The sequence below is a fragment of the Corvus kubaryi genome, unplaced genomic scaffold (genome assembly GCF_017639235.1).
Source record: "Corvus kubaryi isolate FWS band 111438036 unplaced genomic scaffold, C.kubaryi_AGA036_p1.0 37308, whole genome shotgun sequence".
NCBI classification, from domain to species: domain Eukaryota; kingdom Metazoa; phylum Chordata; class Aves; order Passeriformes; family Corvidae; genus Corvus; species Corvus kubaryi.
The window spans coordinates 20,415,789-20,440,039 of NW_024581096.1; the positions used below are offsets into that span (position 1 = coordinate 20,415,789).

A 24,251-nucleotide genomic window follows, 5' to 3' on the forward strand; every position below is an offset into this window, starting at 1 on the left:
ATGCACAAAAAATTACAATTCACAACCATGTGAGCATCTTCGGACTGTTCAGTAATCTCTCCATTGATTTGTCTTATCCTTGGATAAGTGCTTTAGACAGGGTATTCTCAAAACAATCATGATGCCAAAGCCTGAACTTCAGCTTCTCTGTGTTGACTCAATCACACAAACACACACCATGGTTTGGGATGTTTAGTTTAGTGAACGGACACAAAGAGGTGTTGGTTAGCTTTTAATTAACCCACTCCCACCCCACGCTGTGTCCTGCTCTCAAGGGCATCTTCGCTTTAATTCCTGCCTCTCTTTGTACGTCAAATGAGTGATTAGGGGTTGGAACAAGATTATCTTTAAGGTCCCTTCTAACCCAAACCATTCAATGATTCTGTGAGCCACACTTCTGTGAGTGTGATGGTGTTTGGGCTTTGTGCTGTTTGAGACCCAGGGAGCTGTAAAAGGAATAAATTCTGGGAGAGATAAATTTACAACAGTACTCTGGAAAATCCCCTGTTTTGGAATGATAGCAATGATTTTTATGTTAGTATTTCTGATGTGTTTTCTATTGGTATTTTGCTTTTAATTAAAGCCCCTACATCAGTTTTGAACTAGATTCACTGGAGTTCCTCACAAGACACCACTGTTTGGACTTTCAGCAAGTGTCATTTGCTGGTTTGTATCCCTCATCCATGGCTAGAGTCACTGAGGACCTGAGAAAATTCCTAAGACCATTTCAGAGACTTGCAATTATGAACAGACTTGACTTAATCACAGTTTCCTCACACCTCATGTCAATGACTGCTCAACCTGTAAGTCATAAGGCCAAAGTTATATTCGCCTGAACCTGCTGTCTCCTCCACTTGGCATCTTATATTTACAGAGTAATTCTACCCTGGGAAAGCTCAGTGCACTCACCAAAAGACATGAAATATCTCCAACCTGTAGCTCTGATCAGAGCCTGCAAGTGAGCCGTTTACAGCCATCCCATTGGGACACAAGGGGAAATGCTCAATTTTGAGCAAAAGTATGAGATGAGCCAGGATTATTTATTCATGTGTTGGAGCTAGAAATCTCTTTTTTTTCCGTCTCTCAAAGGGCTTTTTTCTCTAGTAACATGTGTTCGTGCATGTCTAGGAAGCAGAAACTGAAGAGAAATCTTTATCAAGAGGAACAAACCACTTGGAGATTCTCCAGATTTTAGGAACTCAGGACAAGAACAGAGACTGATTTTTCAGGAGGCAGGTGGCCGTCGTACTTTCAGTCAGTGCCAAATTTATTCATTCAGCCTGGAAAATCTCAGGCTGACCGTTTGCTAGACACCAAAGTTCTGTTTTAAGGACTGTCTGAAGTACTTTTGGGTATAAGCCCAATTTAAACCAAGCTGAATTCAGCCCTGCCTTCCCTCTGAGCTGGGTGGGTACAGGGAAGGTCCACTTTGCACGGAATATCTCTGTCATATCAGACTGCTGTGACTGAGCTAATATCCTCCTCTGCATGTCTCAGCACCTGGATATCCAGCATCTTGCCAGCTCAGGAGGCAAGCAGAGCAAGCGCCCACATACATCACAGCTTCACCCCATGGATTTCCAGTGAGATACCAGCTCTCAGGTGGCAAAAGTGCTACCAAAAATGGCTTACGAGTTCCTAGACCACACAGAGGTATCATATGAGGTTTTGATGAGATTTGCTCTTGCTGGAGAGGCAGGGGTGACCCTAAGATAAAAGCAAGCACTTCCCAATACCCTGATTTTAAGTGACAGTTTGTGTTTAGGAAAGCCTTTCCTCTTTTTCCTTTTTTTTTTCTTTTTTTTTCAAGTTTTGTTTTCAGCCCTATGAAGAAGATAACAAAGGATGGTATGTCCCCAGAGCACACTGATGTGTCACTGTGGATGCCAATCCCCACAGACGCTCCCGATGTTATTAATTTTTAAAACAAACTTGCTGATTGAGGTTCTGACTGCCTTTAAATTGTCTCTACAAGGAGACTGTGTACTAATTAACCCACAGAAACAATCAATGATGTACCTTTTTCAAGTTTCAGGGTGATTAGAATATGAAAATGAAGAGCACAATGGTGCAGATGTTTTAAAATCACAGCAGACAGCAATTAGTGACATGGGAACCAGCTGCTTATCTCTCCAGATAAAGCCTCTTAATAGGGAATTACACTTGACGAGCCATTACACAGATGGATCTGCGAATGATTTAAAGAGGGGGCGTTGTAGTATTAACTTTGATTTGCAAGCCAGATTCTTGACAAGCTTTATGTGTGTTACCTCCTCAAAAAGGTGCATTTGGAGCGGGGGGACCATCCCTTTAAGCACAGATTTCTTTTTTTTAAGATGTTGGGTTTCTCTAAATTTTTTTTTTTTTTTCAAGTTTTGTTCTTTTTTTATTTGGCTTTTTAAAATAATAATTGTTATTATTTTACTAGGCCCTTGATTTTGTTGTTGCCATCTCCTCCCAGTTTTTGCATTTGGATTGGAAGCAGCATGTGAGTTTAGATGGAACCTCAGTCAAGGGAAGGAGGAGGCAGACTGAAGCATCCAGTAGTTAAATTAAGAGTGCCTGAGGGATGGATTCTGCTGCTGGGTACTACTTGAAGAGTAGGATGTTGCCCCTCATGGGACTGGTATAGTCTCATCTCAGCTGCAAGGGCTGCATGCCAGAATAAAACTGTTATGGGGAGTAATCTGTTCTGCAGGGGCAGGGTTGCACAGAATCAGAGGGACAGGTATAAACACACAGCATAAAACTGCTTCTTGTCTATGACCAGTGATCACCAGAGTATGGGGTCTATCCTGCTCATCCACCAGGGCCAAAGATGAGGCCTGAAACTCATGAGTTTGTCATTCAAATCATATTCTACTAATAGGAGGTTTAAAATTTTATTCTTATAGTCTATGGTTTAGCATGTGCTGGATCAGGTTGCTCAAGCCTCTTTGCAGTTACAAAAGCTATCGTCCTCTTTATGTGCATTTTATTTTCTTAAAAGGAAAGTTGGGATTTTTAACCTACTGAAAACATCCAGTAAACTGTGTATGAAGAGAAATATTGACCAAGTATGCTGAGCTGTAGTGAAATTACATGGGTTAATTTACACTTCTACTTCCACAAAAGAAGAAGGAGCAGACTCTCAGTGCAGAATAGCTGGCTGTGGAAGAAAATCCCATTTAATGAAAGGGCAAATGACAAGCAGAGGCTAGCACTAAGTTTGAAGAATTTTTAGGGTCTCATAAACCGAAAAGTAAATAAAGACAAATCCTTCTGTTTTCATGAAAAAAGCCCACTATTCTTGATGCTGGTCTCAGCCAGCTGCCGTAGGAACTCTATCCGAGTCAACTGGCCCATGGAGCTGGAGTATATTGCACGCTTACTGACAAATAAAGTAAAGAATTTGGGTGAAAGTTATCAAGATATAGGTTTCTGAAGATTCCCTCACCATCCTGACAGCTCTGGCATCCTCTGTCAGCTTAGCAGAGTCTTGGCTTAGCTGAGCTGGGCCTCATTGGCTTTTGGGCATGGTGCTCATACAGCAGGGAAAATTGAAGCCTAATCATTAGGACCAGTGGGATCGAACAGCAGCCCAGATGGATACATGGGGAATAAAATACACTCGGCTGCATTACTTTCAACTTACTTAGTAGTGCTTTTAGGTAAACATATCCATTGCAGCCACTGAAACACAACCTGCTGCGGCCAAACAGTCTGTAGTCACTGTGCTGCAGAAGAATTATTTTTGGGTGGTATGGATGTGTCTGGCAAGGTAGAGTCAATAAATGTTATGCTGGAAGAAGTTTCATGAGGAAACCCAGCAGACTGTAATGTGCTTGGGCAGATATATAGTTCTGACATCCCGCTTAGGAAATGGAGTCCCCTGATCCTGCAGACCGGTCATTTTTTGAAGGCCTGTTGAAATTGGAGTGCTTATCTGCGTGATTAAATGCCTCCAGAGTTGGCACCTTTGATGACATAGGCATATCTTTCTCATGAATTTTAAGATCGATGTGGTGGTGGCCTGTGCTGCTGGAGCAATGACAGGGCTATCATTAGGGATGTGTTGGGAGTTGCATCATCACTATATAATGTGCAGGCCAAGGAAATGAGGCTGGAGGAGCCAAGCCATATATCAGCATTCATTGCTGATCTATAGCTGGCCTCTCCATTCTGAGCCCTTATTAACTGCCTTAAAATATAGATCTGAGATTATTGCTCCTTCTAGACCACGGATCTCCATGTGTGATAGACATGGAGGGACCAGTTACCAGAGTGTGATGGTTTCGTTCCCTGCTGTAACCCTCTTTCTTATTTTTATCTTTTTTTTTCTCCTCTTCCAAATTAAATGTTTCAGGTCATTCAGTTTCACGGCTCAGCACTTGGGAAGTAAAATGGGTGTAAGAAGCTGGTTTGGCTGCAGCCAGCAGGCTGGGATCCATTCAGAAACAATCTGGCCCTGCCTCAGTGTGGGTCCTGGGGCCCAAGAGAGGTCTTAGCCTAGCATTTCCAGGGCTTCTCCACATCACAAATCATGGTACCTCGAGAAGATGAAGTTTTATGTGAGGCTGGAGTGAAGGGCAGCCATCTCCCCCTGGGACATCACCAGGGGATGGCCCACCCATCTCCTTGTGCCAGGACACCCAGCCTAGTGTCTGGGCAGCAGGAGAAGCCCAAGTGGCTCAGGCAAAACAGATCTCAGGAGCTTTGGGATCAGTTTAAAATAATTAAAATAAAACAAGCTGTAAAACTCCAGTGCTGGTGCTGCTGGTTCCCACACCACCCCTGGACTCATCCCAAGATGTGGGCACAAGTGGGCCCCCTTTCTTGGAGGAGGGCACCAATGTGGGTTGTGTTCTCTGTGCGCTGCAGGGCTCTTGTGTGGGAGGGCACTGTAAGGATGGGGAGGAGAAGGATTCATTCCCCAAGGGGTGTTTATGCTTTTGGGTCTTTTCTCAGGCTGAAGAAACCGGGTGTCGCTCACCCACGACATCTGCAGCTCCACCGCAGCTGCATGCTTTCGTTCTTGCACTCCACGATTCCTGGAAATCTCTGTTTTCCCTGAGCATGGCTGGTCCATGTGCACGACAGCTGAACTATCTACAGGATTTAAGAGTCCCTGATTGCTGCTCAGACAATGGACCAGAACAACTTCATAGTTATTGCCGATTCCAGGAAAGACACATGTCCATATTTATATGGGCATGAAAGATAGTTCAGCATCAATTTGTCAATAACGTGCATGTTTAGTGGCCACTAGATAATGCACCATGAACTCAGAGCTGTCTAGTCCTTATCAAACCTCTCTGAAGTTGCTCAAAAGTAGGGACACCTCATTTTCCAACTCAGAGCCCTCATGCCCTTTTGCCAGCTTGTCCCAAAATTTCTGTTGCAAACACCCCAAAGTGAGATCTAATGGGCTACTGACAGAAACTTAATTGTACCAGGGTGTTTGCAGGAACACAACACACGTAGCAGTTATTTTCTACTTTCTACTGGTCTTTCCTTGGTTATGTTTTAATTTTAAGTCTCATCATGTATTTGACTTTCACAACACTGTCCGTATTTTGTACACCTAGTAGTGCTTGCAGTACCAGGTATACAAAAGCAGTTGCACAGTCTGACCCAGAGCTTTACAAAATAAAAGCTGCAAAATAAAATTTAAAAAAAAAAAACAGATCTACGAAAGAAAGTAAAAAACAAACAGATGGATACTTTTGCTTTAAAAGGAAAAAGTTACAGCTGTAGTAAACAAATTTTTTTTTTTAGCTGGAGGCCCACCAAGAGAAAAACGGTAGATTTTCTTTTGCTCTGTAAGAGTCTTCAGCATAGTTCTGCCCTTGCTGTAACCTCTGCGGCTTGAAGAGCTCCTGTCAGATTAGAAATCATGTTGAAAATATCTCTCACCAACATTGCAAATAGCAGAGTTTTAAAATGGAAAGGGAGTAATGCAAATCTTGAACCTGCCAAGTGTGCCTCACACACTTGACGCTATGCATATGATTTTAAGCACTAAGTATGTGGGGATGGCTTCCATGTGGAAATTCAAGTAAATCTTAGCAGAATCTGCCTTCATAGGGAAGTGGACCCATGGGTTTTTTCTCTTGTTTGTTACAACTTCCAAGATAATTTTTCAGTTTCCTTGTTTACAATAATGAGTTTAATTGCTGCTGTTGAGCCTCAAGTTCTGTGAGCAATTATTTTTCAGGAAAAAGGCATTCTCACCAGGAGGCTGAGTTGCACCATTCATCCATTGAAAGGGAATATTTCACTTGTGTTTTAAATTAAAAATCAATAGAATATGTTCCCTTAACAATTTTGCATTTATAGAAATATTTCCACTGTTTATAGTGTAGAGAAACCAAACAAAACTTCTTTATTGCACATAAAATCTAAATGTAAATTTGGCTCAAGTATAGGAATATTTTATAAAGATTTCTAACTCTTACAAAGACATTGTTATTCACTGCATAAATAAAGAGCTTCAACGAGTGGTTATGAATGGACTGATAAACTAATTTTTTTTTCCTGTTTATTTTCTGATCCCTTCCAGGTTTATGACAGGCCACAAAAACATTCTGCTCTGCACTATGATCCAGGCCTCCAACAAGACTTCACCAGTGACACCTTAAAATCAAAACACCAGCAGAAAAGTAGCAACCAGCACCACATTGACTGGTCAGCGAGCTCCGACACTGGACCCGCTTCTCAGAGTTGCTTCATCAACACAGAGCCCAGTAGAGAAGCAATTAGTGCCACCAAGGTCTCTGCTCTGGAGCCAGGAGTTTCCTACAGCAAATCCCAGGCCAAGAAGTCCTGCAGCAGCAGCACGTGGGGGCAGCTGTCGGTCAGTAGTAAAGAGCTGGCAATTTGCGGCGCAGTCCCGTCACCCAACGGCATCAGCACAGCCGCCCAGCCGAGCAGTGCCTCTGAGTGCAATGGGCTTTTGCCTCTTGGAGATCAAGAGGGAGGTGTGCAGCTGGAGGCCCCCGATCAGCCCGCTGGAAGTACGAAGAAGAAGTCCAGCAAAAAGGACTTGATTAGCCAAACCATCCAAACCACAGACATTGAGTGGGTAAAGAGTGCTCAGAAAGCATTTGACAGCAAATCCCATGACAGCATGGAAGGGAAAAAGGAGTCTTACTCAATGGACAGCATGTTGGATACATCACCCTCGAAGCAGAATACCATTTCTGCTAGCAGTTGTGAAAGTGACACCAATCACGTACGAATTACTATCCCAATAAAGTCGCCAACGACTGATGCATCTGGCCACAAAAGGAAAAAGAGGCAATCCATAAAATCCTCTATAGAGAAAACTATCCAGGAGAAAAGCCTGCCTTCTGTGCTTGCTTTGAGCAGTGAAATGGCAAACAGGACCAGCTCTCAACCAGAGGGGAATAAAAAAGATCTTCGAGCCACAAAGCCAGGGAAAGTGATTGAAAATGAGTCCCCCTTAGTAGCTATTGACAGTGGTGTGTTCACGGATAAAGCATCCCCCAACAATGCTGCCCGACTCAGAAAACCTCTACCTGTGACATCCACTCTCCTACCCACCAATCTTTCCACAGCTGGGAAATTACCTGATGTCCAGCACCCCAAACATGCAGCTAAGCGTCGATGGACCTGCAGCAAACCTAAATCTATTCTTCGGGAGACCTCCCTGACGACATCTGAGAAGCTGATGGTGGAGCCTCCTTCCGCCTATCCCATCACACCATCCAGCCCTCTGTACACCAATACAGACAGTCTTACTGTGATCACACCTGTCAAGAAAAAAAGAGGACGACCAAAGAAACAGCCTTTGCTCACTGTTGAAACCATTCATGAGGGAACCTCCACCAGCCCAGTGAGTCCAATCAATCGTGAATTTCCAGGAACAAAGAAAAGGAAGAGGAGAAGGAATTTGGCCAAGTTCGCCCAGATGGTTCCAGGAGAGGACAAGTCCATCAGTGAACTCAAATTTCACAAAAAGGTCGGGAAACTTGGGGTCTTGGATAAGAAGACCATCAAGACAATTAATAAAATGAAAACCCTCAAGAGGAAGAACATTCTCAATCAAATCTTGTCCTCCTGCTCCAGCAGCATAGCTCTGAAAACAAAAGTCCAGCCACCATCTAGTGCTGGGCCAACCACCATTGATGCCAGACTAGGAAAGCAGATCAATGTCAGCAAGAGGGGGACTATCTACATTGGTAAAAAACGGGGCAGAAAGCCAAGGGCAGAGCTGCAACCTCAGCCAGAAGAACCTAAGACAGCCATCAAGCACTCAAGGCCTGTTTCCAGCCAGCCAGAAAACCCAGCAGTGCCTTCCAACCTGCAGTCACTTGTGGCATCGTCACCAGCAGCTATTCATCCGCTTTCAACACAATTAGTGGGGATAAACGGCAACCTCAGCCCTGCAAGCACTGAAACTAATTTTTCAGAGTTAAAAACTATGCCAAATCTTCAACCTATCAGTGCTCTTCCTACAAAAACCCAGAAAGGAATGCACAGTGGAACTTGGAAGCTGTCTCCACCCAGGCTAATGGCTAATTCACCTTCTCACCTCTGTGAAATAGGTTCTCTGAAAGAAGTCACGCTGTCGCCAGTGAGCGAGTCTCATAGCGAGGAAACTATACCGAGCGACAGTGGGATAGGTACAGACAACAACAGTACCTCTGACCAAGCCGAGAAAAGCTCAGAATCCCGCCGGAGATACTCCTTTGATTTCTGCACCCTGGACAATCCAGAGGCTATCCCATCTGACACCAGCACAAAGAACAGGCATGGTCACCGGCAGAAGCATCTCATTGTGGATAACTTTCTCTCTCATGAGAGTATTAAAAAGCCAAAGCACAAGAGGAAAAGGAAAAGCCTGCAGAACAGAGATGACCTCCAGTTTCTGGCAGACCTTGAGGAACTCATCAATAAGTTTCAAGTGTTCAGGATTTCCCATAGAAGTTATACATTTTATCATGAAAATCCATATCCCAGCATCTTCAGGATTAATTTTGATCACTACTACCCTGTGCCATATATCCAGTATGACCCATTGCTCTATCTTCGCAGGACCTCTGATATGAAGTCTAAGAAGAAGCGTGGTAGACCTGCCAAAACCAATGACACCATGACAAAGGTGCCTTTTTTACAAGGGTTCGGTTACCCTATTCCCAGTGGGAGTTACTATGCACCCTATGGAATGCCTTACACATCAATGCCTATGATGAATCTTGGTTACTATGGTCAGTATCCAGCTCCTTTGTACCTGTCTCACACGCTCGGAGCGGCTTCCCCATTTATGAGACCTACCGTGCCCCCACCCCAGTTCCATGCAAGCTCTCATATGAAGATGTCCACCACTGCCAAACACAAAGCAAAACATGGAGTGCACCTACAAACCCCTGTGGGAATGGGCCTTGGAGACATGCAGTCCTCCTTGGCTCCTCCGAAGGTTGGAGGAACAAGCCTTTCAAGTGGCCGACTTCACAAAAGGAAACACAAACATAAGCACAAGCATAAGGATGAGCGGATATTGGGGACTCACGAAGATCTGAGTGGTCTCTTTGCTAGCAAGTCCTCTGGCTTCTCCAGCCATGCCATCAACGAGAGGCTGAGCGGCTCAGACAAAGACCTGTCCTTGCTCAACGAGAAAAGCAAGCATAAGGAGAAGCAGAAGCACCAGCATTGTGAAACCGGGCACAAAGGCTCAAAGAGTAATTTTGAAGTGGATACATTGTCTACGCTATCACTTTCTGATGCCCAGCAGTGGTCACAGAGTAAAGATAAAAGTGACTCAAGCAGTGATCCCATTGACTCTTGCACAAAGAGATACTCTGGTAATACTGAGAGTAATGGAAGGTCAGAGTCCCTGGACATGTTTGGTGAAATGAATTCCTCAAGTGAGAAGCGGGACAATGATGCAAGTGGGAATAAAAGAAGAAGCTTTGAAGGCTTTGGAACTTACAGGGAAAAGGACATTCAGCCCTTCAAGACAAATAGGAAGGACAGAAGTACTTTTGATTCTTCAGCCTCTTCAGGTAAGCTTTGTTTTATTCTATTTTACCTTACTGCACTCAAATTTCAATGCTGAACAAAGAGGGACTCACCATTTACAACAAATACATTTATGAGTCAATAACTTCTCTGGCTTTTGTAATTGATGTCATTCTTCAGCCAAACTTAGGGGAGATTGACAAGAATGTTGGCCACATCTTAAGCCCAAAGCTGTAAAATCTTCAAGTTGTTACACAGCACTTCTGTAAATATTTGTCCTGCCTTCACCTATCTCTCATGGCTTGTTGCACTTCTTACTAAAACTCCACCACAGCATTCTTCAACAGCAGCAATTATAATACCTGTTGACAAGGTGGGCATCCCCCTGATCAGTGTCTAACACCACATGATCAAAGTCGTTGTCCAGCCTTTGGGAGAAGAGAAGAGAATCTCTGCTCTGGCCCATAAAGTTACCAAAACCCACTTGTTGATGGGATGGACCAAGCAGGTGGAAACTTGTGAAGCTGTGTCAGTGTCCCATTAGCGTGGTCTACTGCTGATCCAGAGGCATCCACCATGCTGATGTCTGGGCTGAATATCTGGAGATCCTGGGTACAGTCCTAGTTTAAGTCTGTCACTTCCAGTCGGCAGGTGTCATGTAAAATAATTATCCTGAGCTTTGAGTGGCTGTGGAAGGGAGTGGTGTCATGGAAACAATAAATCCTCACCAATTGACTCTGAAGAGTTTCAGGTCTCATGACTTGGAAATATAAGCTGGGTAGATGAAGAGGGAGGAAGCTCCTATCAGCTGCTAAGGACATCTGTTCCTCTCCTGCAGAGTGGGGAAAAAGGGAATCTGAATCTTGTCTGAGAGACTGAATTGTACTTTACAATAGGGAGCTGCATTTGTGATGACACAGAAGCAGGTGTTTTGCTGTATTATAAATGAATTTAGCTTGGGAGCAAGCCCAGTGCTCCTACACCATCAGATATTTATCACAAAGCAGATTTCACACTTAGTTCTGGAAAGGGGTGAGCTTTGGTGAACTAACCAGTGGTGGATGAGATTCTGATGTGCTAAAAAAGAGCTTCGAAGAAATGTAGTTGATGGCCTTCATAGTTAAAAGAGAATTAACTGAGAACACAGAGGGAGCAGAGAATTTGTGTGACCTGCCAATGTAAGGCTCTAAAGTTTTTTACTGTCTTGTAACTGATCAAGTTCCAAAGACTGCTCATGCTTAAGCCACCTAAACATTTCCAATTCCTTCACCAAGACTAGAATCTGGACGGTAGCAGTGAAAGGCAGTCTGAAATGACAGATTACCCCATGAAAACGTTCCTATTCATGATATCAAGTTATAATAGATCAGTTGTGACATCAAAAAATGATACACACAGAAATATGGGAAAAGAGATTCAAATCAGTCTCTGAAGATCAGAGTTGCAACATACCTGACAAAGAACAAAAATATTCTCCACCAAGTGTTGCAGTTGCTATTTAATTAAGGAAGTTGTGTCCTATCACATAGGATTACAAGTCTCCAAAATGTTTAATAACTTTTTCTTTTTTTTAATGGAAATTCACAGTTTTCACAGTCTGATAACAGTCTTTGCATTTGTAGCCTTTTTGCTTTTTGAACAGAAGATGTTTGCTAAATCTGTAATTTTCAATTTAATATGTTTCACTAAGGCATAGCAAACTGTCAAAATTCCCAACACTGTTGAACTCAAATGAGTTTCCAAAGTAGGGGCATGATCCTCACCAGGCTGACTTGAAGATGGAAGTAGGAAAGAAAAAGTCAATTTCATGTTATTTTCCTTCAGTTTATTTCCCATGATGATAAAAGTATAAGATGGAGGGCTAGAACTTGCAGTAGGAGCTCCATTAGATTTGCAGTTTAAACTTTTTAAACTGGTTCTCATTTAAACTGAAATTATTACTTTTATTTATTTTGCTCTTCATGATTACAGCCGCACAGCATTCCCTATGACCTAATCCATCAAATCTCAGATTATTAATTTATTTCTTCATTGTCATGCTATTATTTACATGGAAAAATCATCAGCAGTTGCTAAGCAGAGACAGATAACCAGAGCCATACCTTGCACTACAAGGAAAAATACTAAAACTAAACAGCTCTGCCAAGAAAGGCCTGGAGCCAAGACTGCTCATTAAAGCCTAGGAACATCTGTCTGCTTATGACTGCCTAAGATCTCAGTGCAGCTTTTTTTCTTCTCTGCCTTTGACCTTCACTGAGATTCCCAGCAGAGGTCTGCACTTGAGTCTAGCCATAACTATTTAACCAGTTCCCACAGAGGGAGGATTACACTCTTCCATGATAACCTTGACCTTCTTTCTCCTAACTCACCTTGCATTTCCCTGAGGAGGTTAAACACGGATTGACTAATCAGAAAAATAAAAGGTAAAGGAAAAAAAAAAAAAAGAAGACATGAGAACATATATATCTGTCCCAGGAGGCAACTTCCACAGCCTGATTGCTCTTTCCTTTCAGTATTGTCATCTTCCACAAGTCAAAAATAATATATAACAGAGATAAGAGGAGACATCCTGAATATTCTGGTGAAAGCTGAAAATAGATTTACATCACAATTTCAGTGTTATCTTTACTGCATGGGTATTTTGGTGTACTCAGTACTGCCATTTGCAACTTCATTGCGTGGTTCTGGAGATAAAATATGTAGCAAAACCTACCCACACTCAGTGGATATATCTGTGATGAGAGGGATGAGAGAACCATTTATTGTTCTTTGGTGTTCGGGCCCTGCAGTTTGTTTCAGTGTGGTGTGCAGCTGCAGGTACTATTGCATTGTTGTTAATTTATGGTTTTGTCTGTGTTGTGACAACACTTGGCCATTTCTAAAAAGTTTGGTATTCCTTGGTGGTAAGTAGTGATCCTGCATATGGTAGAAAACAGTCCTGTTGTACAATCTTGGAACTTAAGTATGATTTTATTATCTAGAAAGATACAGGACATAAAGGGAAGAGTTGTCTTTCTTACCTTTTGGAGAAGCTCTTTGAAGTCCTGGTGCAAGAAAGGTGCCTGGCACAGGTTGCCCAGGGAAATTATGGATGTCCCGTTCCTGGAAGTGTTCATGTACCAGGTTGGGGTTTGAGTACTTGGGCTAGTGGAAGGTGTCCCAGATCAACCCAGGGGTTTGGAAATAGATGACCTTTAAAGGTGCCTTCCAACCAAACTATTCCATGATTCTGTGATTTGATGCAGAAATCTGAGCCCAAAGTAAAGGGCACCATTGAGAGAGCATCACCAGTCACTTGGTTGGTCACAACAGAAGTCCATTTCTTGTCCTGCACCAACGTGGACAATCACTGGCCATTCTTTAGTGGAGGCCTTATGGGCTTTGACTCAGTGTACATCTCTTGGGACCACTTTGGGTTAAAAGTGCAGTTCTAGTGCATATGCCTAATTTCCCTGTGGCCTGACTGTTTCCACATCATTGTTCTAGAGAAGCTGGTGTCTCTTCCATAATAACAAGTTAATAAGTCTTCCCACCCACTCCTCATGACCTGTTGCTTCCTGATGTCTTTTTCTGAAATTTCTATTTTTGCCAAATTTCTTGTGCTCATCTAACCCTCCTGCATTTAGAAAGACTAATTAATCAAAACTAATTACACACTGCTTTTCTATTTAGCTGAAGACTATTCCAGTGGCATTAGCCTGGCCTACAGGCAAGAATACAGCAGAAAGTGTTTCAGATCCTGCCTTGTCACAGACATGATGTCATTTGGGCACATCCTAGACTGAACTGTAAAGTTGTGTGCAGCAAGCATTGGCTCAGTTGACTCCCTCCTTCACAGAGTCAGAGATACAGCTCGCACACTTGTGAAATGGCCTTGGAGTCCCTCTGGCACTGTGTGACCTGAGGCACTGTGCACAGCTGGATGGCTGAGCCTTTCATCTGCTTCCTAGGAGTTACTAGCACCCCAGGTGAGGGACCCAGGGAGAGGTCACAGATTGGTGCTGCAGCTGGGCTGGGGAGATTGAGAGTAGAGCTCTGTTTCAAAGAGGCCCTTGTGGTAAACTCCACATCTCCTTGTCAAGTGTCTGCCTGTTTCATGATACTGGAGAAGAGATTTCCATTGCTGATCAGCAGTCTCGATGCCATAGCTTGTTCCACAGAAAAAAAAGCAAGATGAGTTGCCTCTTCCCCTTTTCCTTAGGTGGAATAATGAGGAAAAGCACCTTTAACCTTTTAAGGTGCAGAGATAAGATGGCAATTTGCATGTACAACCTGTCAGGCTATGTCCTAGTTACAATCACTGCAGACCAGGATGTATCTGGAGGTGAAGCAGAGGTTGAGAGTTGCTATATCCAGGACTGCATTTCTTCCTTTCTTTGTAATGAGACCAATCAAGGTCTGTGCTACCTTACTGTCACAGTATTTCTGCCTCCTGTTTTTATTAAGCAAGGATAATATAAACAAAGATTGTCTAGCTTGCATATTGGGCACCATGGCTCAAAGATCAGCTAGGAAGTACATTGGTTTTATCAGATACAGCACAGACACCATGCATAGTAAACTTACAGGAATATAAAGTTAATCATACACAGCTACTAGGAAAGCAGTAATCATCAGTCTCTGAATGCTGGATAGCTAGCATGACAAACATGCTTTACAAATTAATGCTTAACTTACCTACAAACCTCCCAGGCCTTCCCCCATCAATGTCCAGCAGCGCTACAAGCTGAATTTCTTCTGACTTGACCTTTCCTCCTCATTTGGTTTGTATGGTGCTGGTTTTACTCTTGAAGGAACAGTATCAGCTTTAGCCTTGATCGGGCACCGTTTTACTCTGAGGAGGGATCAGTATTTCAGTAGTGGATAAGCATATTTGTTCTTCTTAATGTATGTGGCAGATGTAGGTAAATAATGTTAGCCAACTGCCTTATTAATTAAACTTTGCTGATTTTTTGGATATATTTTTCATATAATAATACTTTCCACAAGTAATCTATTATTTTACATAGGTCTGGAATCACAATATTAGTTCATTGTTCTTCAGTGAACGCACAATTTCAGTGATAGTGGAAACAGTAGGACCGCACTCTTGGACCCAGTGTTTTGGGTCACTTATGACAAGAAGGATGTTGAGGTTCTGGAACATTCAGAGAAGGGCAGCAGACCTGGAGAAGTGTCTGGAGCACAAGTCTGATGAGGAGGGGCTGAGGGAGCTGGGAAAGGGGTTCAGCCTGGAGCAAAGGAGGCTCAGGGGTGACCTTGTGTCTCTGCACAACTCCCTGACAGGAGGGGGCAGCCAGGTGGCAGTTGGTCTCAATGTGCTCCAGGTAACAAGCAATAAGAAAAAAGGAAATGGCCTCAATGTGCTCCAGGACAGATTTAGATTGGATGTTAGGGAAAATTTCTTCATTGAAAATGTTGTCAAACATTGGAACTGGATGCCCAGGGAAGTGGTGGAGTGACTGTCTCTGGAAGCGTCCAAAAAGCTTGTAAAAGCTGTGATTAGAGACATGATTTGGCCTTGTCAGTGCTAGGGGAATGATTGGGCTCCGTGATCTTAGGAGTTTTCTACAACTTTCATGATTTTCTGTTTCTATGATCATCATGTGGGATGAACATTCTCTCATCTGACCAGCTTAAAGACATAAATTGAATGCTTATACTGGCTGAGTCTTGCACATATACTCATGGATGCACATTATCACACTGAAAAAAGACAGAAGAAGTGAATATCAGGTGATGAAGTTGAATAGATAGCCAGCAAAACACATAAATAAGTCACCTGGCTTTCTTCAATAGCAAAGATTTGACTCAACAGGACTTGTGTTTTGTATGGCATTATGTGCATCAATTCAGGGACAAACTGATGCATGGTCTAGGATTTGCAGACCCATCTTCCATATCATAATTTTTTCACGTAACTGCAGAAAAAATGTCTTAATTGCAGTTAACCTCAGTGTTTGACTGGGTAAAGGGGATAAAAGCACTTTCGTGCCACAGAGTGCCACAGTGAGCTCTGATACTCACCGATGCCCAGTGAATACAGCATTAGACCCACGACAGTGTTTGAAGTGGATGAGAGAAGAGCCAGGTAATAACTTCACTGACTAAGGATGTACAGAGTATTAGCCACCCTCCCATTCCCCACCTCTGCCTCTGCTGTGGCTTTCTCAGACACCCCAGGCTCCTACATAGCTTCCAGCAACTGCAAAAGTTTTCCAAGCCCCAGTGTTAGTAGGGGTTGTTCCCTCCCATTGTGTCCTGTGGTGAGGGACAGGCACTGTACAGTTACAGGGTGAGTGTTTGTGCTATCTGGCCCATAAAAGTTACCATCAGAGCTTTAAAAAAAACCCATTATTTGTAAATACAGTTGCATTCATCAAAACAGCTGTTTAGGCCCCTGAATGTTTAGGAAATCAAACAAACCAAACAAACCAAAACAAACCAAAACTACTGAAACTGCTTCCAAAAACATTATCTGGCTCATTTAGAATAAATATCCTTCTTGTTTTCCACTAAATTTTCTATCAGTCCTGTGGAGAGGAGACCAAGCCAGCATGACTATTGCTCCTTTCTGCCTGTGGTGTATCCTAAAGGGACACGCTGCTGATGGGGAAAGTGAAGCAAAGCTTTCCTTGAAAGTGTTTTGACTAAGGCAATTGAAATACAGTGACTTTTGTCATTGTTGTTGTTGTTTTAATGCTACCTCTTGATTTACTGTGTTGCTTCCAATGTCTGCACTGACCAAGAAGAGAAGAAACAGGGGGGAAGCTGGACTGGGAGAGGAAGCAGGACCATTTATCACCCAACCCAACTTTTATTTCCTCTCTTAATGATTGTATGTTTATTGCACTGCCTGAGGCTCAGTACAAAGTCTTTTAGACCAGCGATGAATTAATCAAATTAAATGCTGTGACCCTTTTGCTTTTTGGGAGTGTTACAAGCCTCCCAGCACCCTGCCTAATTTCTGCTTCTTGCTTTGCTCTCTGTCCAACAGTCAAGCAGTTCTTCCTTCACAACTTGGCATCTCCCAGCTATTTATCTTCACTCTCTCTGGCCAATGCCAGAATGTCTTGTTTGAAGTTTTTATTCAGACCACTGCTAGTTTATGAAGTTGTGCAGATTCCACGTTGGGTGTGCAGCTGCTTCACATCAGGCACAATTGGCCTCTGCTGGGCTCTTGGCTTTAAAAGGCAATAAAGAATCACGGCCAGATTCTCATCTCGGCCCAGCATAAATCAAGCGTCTCCCCATTGAAATTAGTGAGGTTGACTTCAGGAGTGAAGTATCTACTGAGGGAGAAGGAGAGTGTGGGTCTGGAAAGTTCCATCTGCTTCTTCAGTGGCACACTAGAGCAGGACACTTGGCACCTGCCAGGTACTGGAAACAGCCTTGGTTCAACATTTATAAGATTTTCTTATCTCAGGGGAAGTGGGTCTGTTAAGACTTTGATGGTGCCAGCCTGGGTACTTGTGTAAGTGTCAGCTTAAGACGAGTCAGAGGGAAAAGTGTGTTTTTTAGCTCTGGACTATACACAATACTGTTTCTTGGCACTGATGATATAGGTGCAAGACAAGAGGTCTGTTCAGATGAATGGAGGAGGTTAAACAAAGCAATGGCTGCAGCTTCACTGTAAACCCCTTGATCAGTGTGACTCAAAGCTGGGCATAGGAAAATCTGAGCTTAAGGCATCTGTCAGTGAGAGGGGTCCTAATGCACTCAGAGCAACCTGCATCCTGTCCTACTCAGCTGCAAAAGGGAGAGTTGGGGTCCAGAACATGATCTGAGGCTGCTCCTCCATCCTCACTGCCTTCCAGGAGTTTTATATCCATGTGTCACAGCAAGAGAAAACTTAAAAGGGCTCAGTCTGCCTGATTGCAATAACGATGTTGGACGACAAAAGGAAAAAGAATGTTCTGTTTTAAGGTCTCAACAAGAAGGAAGTCAGAATAATTTCCCTATAGATCAAGGGCTGAGGGGAGGGGTGGGAAAGGAAAGCTTTGACTGTCCATGGAGGGGTCTTCACACAACCTCAACGGCTTGAAAAGACCCATAATAAGAAACTCATAAAGACTCATAATAAGAAGCATCAGTGATTTGTCATTGAGAGCATGCACCTGGGCATAGATCCCCACAGGCTTTTGTAGCTGCACTGAGTCTGACCAAGCTTTCTCAAGGCACAGTGCAAATTTCAAGAGGCTTCAGGAGTGTGTGCAGTGTAGAGTTAACTGTCAAGCAAGGGCAGGACTGGATGGCTCAAAGGGATTTGCTAATGAGCTATCAAGCTGTGGGTCACTGGTTGAAATTTAATCTGTAAGAACAGTGACAGAAAATCAAATCAAAGTGCTGACGTCAGAGTGATGGTGGAGCAGCAGCGAAAGCATTGCTGGTGCCTTATGCAGCACACAGAGGCAGCTTAAATAAACTGGGAGCAAACTGTGAGGAGCTTGTCAGGTTGATCCCAACTGCAAAATACAGCTCAGTCAATTTGTGTTACCCCTGTCAGCAACTCACTTGTCTTTGTTGCCATTTGCAAGCAGATGCACTATCTCCTCAGAGAATCTGACCCAAACTCAGCCTTACATAGCACTGAAAACAGACTTGTGGAGACACCTGGGTAGAGTTTGCTCAACAAAGACTGTCACAGAATGTGAATCAGCAATGTACCACAAAGCTCAGTAGCTTGTGGTGCTGCTGATGAAGTTTTTATTGTGAATAGGCCCTACATTGAGGTCAGTAGTAATGACTTTCCCACACTCAGCTCCCGAGGAAACTTGGTGGTTTCACCATAGCTTTCTGAGGGCTGGGGACAGCCCACATTACTGCAGGCTCTTGAACCAGCTCTTATGGTTTTCACGGTTACCAGAGGGAAGGTTGAGGAAGGAAGGGACAGGAATACCAGATGCCCTCAGCAGTGGTAGTGGTACTGGGTGGGTTAGCATGTAGGCTCAGGAAGGCTTATTCTGGTACCTCTCACCCCTCTGATGTTGTCCTCTTCACTGATTTTTAGAGAGAATTCAGTGGTCCTTCTTCTGGTCTCAAGCAGCTGAGCTGAGGATACAGAATTTCTCCAGATGGCACAGACTTACCGTTACAGCTCCGTGTCTCTGGCCTTCCCCACCTCCACTGTAGGCAGGAAAGGGAGCAATAGTCAGCATTATTTTTTGTGCCAGCTATGATTAGTTGGCATAAAGAGCACTTAAGTAAGTTGACACCGCCTTTGAGTTACTTGATTTGCTAAAAAAAAGGAAGGAAAAAAAATCCCTGGACTACTCCAGGGTGTCTTTGCTGCCTGAAGTCTCATCTGTACCAGTAAAAACTTGGGATGAGGTCAGTTGTAGAAAGTTTGTCATCCAAATATTTGTTTAATCTCTATTAAAAAAAAAAAAGCCTTGGAGAGCAACAAGTTAAAAAAAATTGTTAAACTCCAGATTCACGCAGATTTCCTGTTTTGCTTCTCAACAAAACCTCAAAACCACCTTGAACAAGTTTCTCACCTCAGCTGAGGGTGGAGTTGTGTACTCCCCACACGTGGCCTCCTGAAGCACACCCAGAGAGGGCAGCACAACTCCTTTGGCACGGTGGGGCTGAGTTTACTGCTCGCAGGGCAGTCAACATGTGTGCCTGTGCTTGGCTGCCCACAGGAGCTTCTGACTCAGCCAGTTATGCTGGAAAACTTTAACTTTCCTGTTTCCAGCAGAACAGACTGAACAGTAGAGATGTGTCAGGCAAAATCTGGAAGCAGTTGATAAAGGGATGCCTCCCCAAGATATTAGGCAGATATCGGCTGCTGTCAGTACACTGCTGTAATTCCATTGGTTTGATCTACCGAGACAACATCTTGGTAAATAAGAGGAGCAGGGAAATATATTGCACTGAAATTAATGGTTTGCTGCCTGACCTCCTCTTAAATGAATTCATTGCAATCTGAAGCAATGTGTGTGTTTTGCAAACCCAGCATTCCTTGGCTCCTACACTGCATCATGACATGACTTTAGGCGGTGAGGAAGATCTTATTTGTGATACAGTAGTGTAGCCTGGGAACTCTGGATGGAGTTATGGCATTTGGGTGTGTGATTCTAAGTAACAATAAGCAGTGCTTAACATTTCCTCCCACATGAGAAGCGCACCCATTAAAAGTTTAGCCAAGTCAGCTGTGCAAGTTCTTGCACAAAAAGACAATCTGCTAAAGAGCTAATAGGAGCCACTCTTATGTCAAAGAGTGGGTAGAGCATGCATTAACCCAAATTCCCGTTCTCTGCTGCTAATCAGTGAAGAAGAGTCTTGCTGAGATCAAAGAGAGCCCTAGCAGGTAAAAATGGTAATAAATCAGGCTCAAGCCTAGGTTCAGGACTCATGAGTTGTTTTCTCAGCTCTGTTCCTGAGACACTGCATAGCTTGAAGAAGTCAGTGAATGTGATTTAGACCATTCATGAGTCAACCTAAGTCCCTGTGAGAATGAACTAGATGCGTCTAAGTCCCAGGGAATGGCTCAGTCTGTTTCATCTGAAGAGAGAAACCTACCTCCCAGAGAAACTGATTGTTGCATACAAATCTGGACAGCGTGTTTTAGACCTAAGAGTAACTTAAACACATAACCATATGGTTTCATTTGTGTTCAGTGATTGACAGCCTGTGACAGTCCATCATGACTCACAGGTGGGTAAGAAGCGGCTAATATCTCCCGAGGTGTTGAAAAGGGCCCACATCATTAAGCCACAGTTTGACCAAACCCACCAGTTTCAGGTGATATCAAGTAGGCACAGAACTCCAAAGCAAGAAAAATTTGGAGCATGTTCAGACTCTTTATGTGGTCCAAAGCAGAGAGACAATCTATGACTCTGAACTGCTTGATGCAGACTGGTTTGTGGTCACACAGCTAAGAGCTGGGAGCAGCTGGAGTGGGCAGACCAACCTACACCACGCAACACTTGATCCTGATCTCCACTGGACAACATCTCCCTGTAGACCTGTTGCAAAATTCTAAGTATTTCTGGGTTTGTAGGTTTGGGGATTTGTGTTTGGGTTTTGTTTGTTTTTTTGTTTGTTTCCTAATACAGATGCCAAAATGTTGGGTTTTTTGCAGCCTTCTGCTTCCTGTGTGCTCTGAGGAGTGACAGGAGGGCTGTTGAGGTTTGAGGCTTCAGGCTAGCACTGCAATATTGCACCAGGTAAAGAGTCAAAGCTGTGTGATGCTTGTCCAGGCTGTGCCTGGAGCAGAACCTGTAGCATGCAGGTCAGCTTTGCCATGCTCGGCCTTCCTCTCAGATGGACCAAATGGCTCCCTAATGGCCAGCTAATGACTGCGGAGTGTGGAGGACCTGGGTACCAGGGTACAGGAGACATGTCAGTCTGGCAGTGTGGCAGAACCCAGGCATTCCTAAGTGGCAGCTAAGTCTGGGTCACCAGGGAATGCCTGTTCCACAGCCTAACTCAATTTATGCCATTTATGATAGAGCTCTTAAACAGAGCTTTACAAGTAAAACACCTCCCCATTTACTGGGTTGATCTCTCTAGTTTCTGCATCTCACACTGCTGGTTGAGGAGTGGTTGACCTTGGTACCTCCACTCCAGCTTTACCTGTCTCCTGGAATGGATGGAGCAATGGGAAATGCTGGGGCCAGACCCCCTTGGGCTGGACAGCCTAGACCTCTATGTTTTTATTTTTGGGATGAGTGCTCAAATCATTAACATCTTGTGCTTCCTCCCACTTATCCCACAACCCGGGTGCTTGCCCTTCAGAGGGGAATTTATATTTTGATTCCCACGTAAGCAGGTTTGCACACCGTTGAGCCTTGAATTAAGCAATTACCCAGCCACACTTGTGAGAATTATACTTCTAGTGCTTATCCCTGGAGTGGCTGCATGTAACCACACTAAATCATCCCATGAAGGGCCCACAGCTCTCCATTCTGTTGATAGAGAAATGTGTGAACATCACTTGCGTCCTACTTCAGAGGCATCTGTCAGTGCCTTGCCTGTATGGTTTGCACAGGCACCTGCCCTAAGAGATCTGAATCATTCTGCTGGAGCTAAGCACCTATTTTATTTTAGATGTTGCAATGAATAAATTGAGTGCCTAAAGCAGGCAGTCTCAATCTGGCCTTCAGGGTCTCCACATTCACTGGCTGATATAATGAGATAATAGTCATTGCCCAACTCATAGAGCTGTTGCAAGGTTTTAATTAATTAATACTGGAAAGACTTTGAACCATAGGGAATGAAAAGGGGTTTACAAACCAAGTGTATTATTATGACTTGGTGGCACTTTCTACTTCACTTTCACACCGTACCTGAGCAGAGCACAGGGCGGCTGCATCCTCTGATTCATCATGAATCACGAAGAAGAATACTTAAAATGTGGATGGTATTGATGTATTTACACTAGTTAAAATGTTACAGGGAAAAGGGATTAATTCTCACTCCAAGAATGCTGTCCAAAGTGCTGGCAGCTCTCCTTTTTTTTATAACTCTCGGTATTAAACTATCTCTAGTGGAGTCCTCAGTCAGCTTGTACTCAGTGTTTAACCAAGGTGTGCCAGAATGGAGCTGGAGATGTGAGACTCCTACCAAGATTTGCAGAGGACCTAATTACTCCCCAGTGACAGTGTTGGCTAGCACAGGTTCTCATTCTCAGCACTGTAGTCCCCCAGGTAGCTTTAGGTCTTCCATTTCTCTAGCATGATTGATGTTAATTATAGCCACGCAGTTGCAATGGTGGGCAAGACACCCAGGAGAAGTTGGTATTCCCAAAGCCCTCCTTGTGCTTAGCATCAGATTAGCACACAAAACTCCTTGGGCTAAGTCCCTTGGCAGGTCACACCGTTTCATCAAATTACAAAGTAGCTCATTAGGCTCCCAGTCTTATTCCTCCTACATGTAAATGAAAAAATATTATAAACGTACTCACTAAGCACTTTGCCTCCACTGCTATATGAAACACAGGTAAAGGCTACAGGGTAAAGACAGGAGAGGGAGCATCTGCTACTAAACTCCAGATGATGTCACAAAACACCCAAGGGATGCTGCCACTCCTCTGGTCATCAGGAAGAGATGGTCTCAGGAGGAGGTGGCTGAAGGGCCATTCAGATGTCTGGAGTAGATCTCCTGCACCAAGGATACATCTTTTCATCTACATACCATGTTCTTGCCAGATTTTTATGCTCCTCACAGCATGCAAGAGGAATCCTGGCATTGCTGCCTGGCCCTCATGCGTCGGTCCTGGCAGTGTTCTTTCCACTGAACTGGACCCAGTAAAGGACCCCGTTGTATTGACTCTTCACACAGATGGACACTCATTTTTCCAACATCTTTTTGTAATTAGAAAGCATCATCCTTTCTGTTATTATCCCAGAGAAGCTGTGATTGCCCCATCCCTGGAAGTGTCCAAGGCCAGGCTGGATGGGTCTTGGAGCAACCTGGGATAGTGGAAGGTGTCCCTGCCCATGGTCCATGGTCTTTAAGGTCCCTTCCAACCAAAGTCATTCTATGATTCTGTGCTTATCATCCTTATGCCTTATGACATTATCAAAGTAGAATTAGCATTTGCCCCCCAGGGGCAATTCAGGGAATAAGAGATGTCTAATAAGAGATGTCTAATTCAGGGAAAAAGAGATGTCCTGAACATCAAGTAAAATTTTTAATTCTCTGGCAGTCAGTGGAGTCTCAGGTAAAATGGCCACTTTTAGTCAAGTTCAGACAGGAGTGAATGTCACAAGAGCGCATCTCCCAATGAGAATTCACAAGCCAGGGGAGTTTGTGCTCTTGTTACATATGCTGCTAAATATTCTGCCTAATTTGTACCTGGTGCTTTTCAGCAGCAAATCTCAGACACGTTTTACAAGAGAGGTCAGCATATTTACCCTCATTTCACAGGCGGATAAGCCAAGGTGCAGGGAGATCTAATGCCAGAAGCTTGGTGTCAGAGCGAGAAACAGCTAATTGCAACAGACTTAAATGCATCATTGTCCATGAGTGTCATCATTCTTACTTATAATAATTCTTATTTCACCATCAACCATAGAGCTGTGCAGACACACCAAAGACAGGAATAGAGAAGTACTGACTTCTTCTCTACAGATAAGGATGTGCTCTCCAGAGATTTTTTTTTCCCCTACAGAAATGATAAATGACTTAAAGAAGAGCAGGTGCCATTTCTCCACCTGGGTGATTATGCCCAGAGGCAATAGAAGTAATTTTTAGGATATGGTTCTCCTCCTATTTACATCAAGATAGCAGCAATACTTATTTTAACACAATTGCCAAGAGACTTTATTTTTAGATCTTGT

The 24,251-nt window shown here is 43.6% G+C and overlaps 1 protein-coding gene across 3 annotated transcripts in view; it reads left to right on the forward strand.

Moving 5' to 3' along the window:
- SETBP1 (SET binding protein 1) overlaps positions 1-24,251 on the forward strand; it is a 268,541-nt gene that overhangs the window by 178,341 nt on the left and 65,949 nt on the right. For all 3 annotated transcript variants that reach the window (XM_042028772.1, XM_042028773.1, XM_042028774.1), the window contains one exon: positions 6,542-10,007. In XM_042028772.1, the coding sequence (XP_041884706.1) occupies positions 6,542-10,007 (3,466 nt within the window). The remainder of the gene's footprint in view (positions 1-6,541; positions 10,008-24,251) is intronic.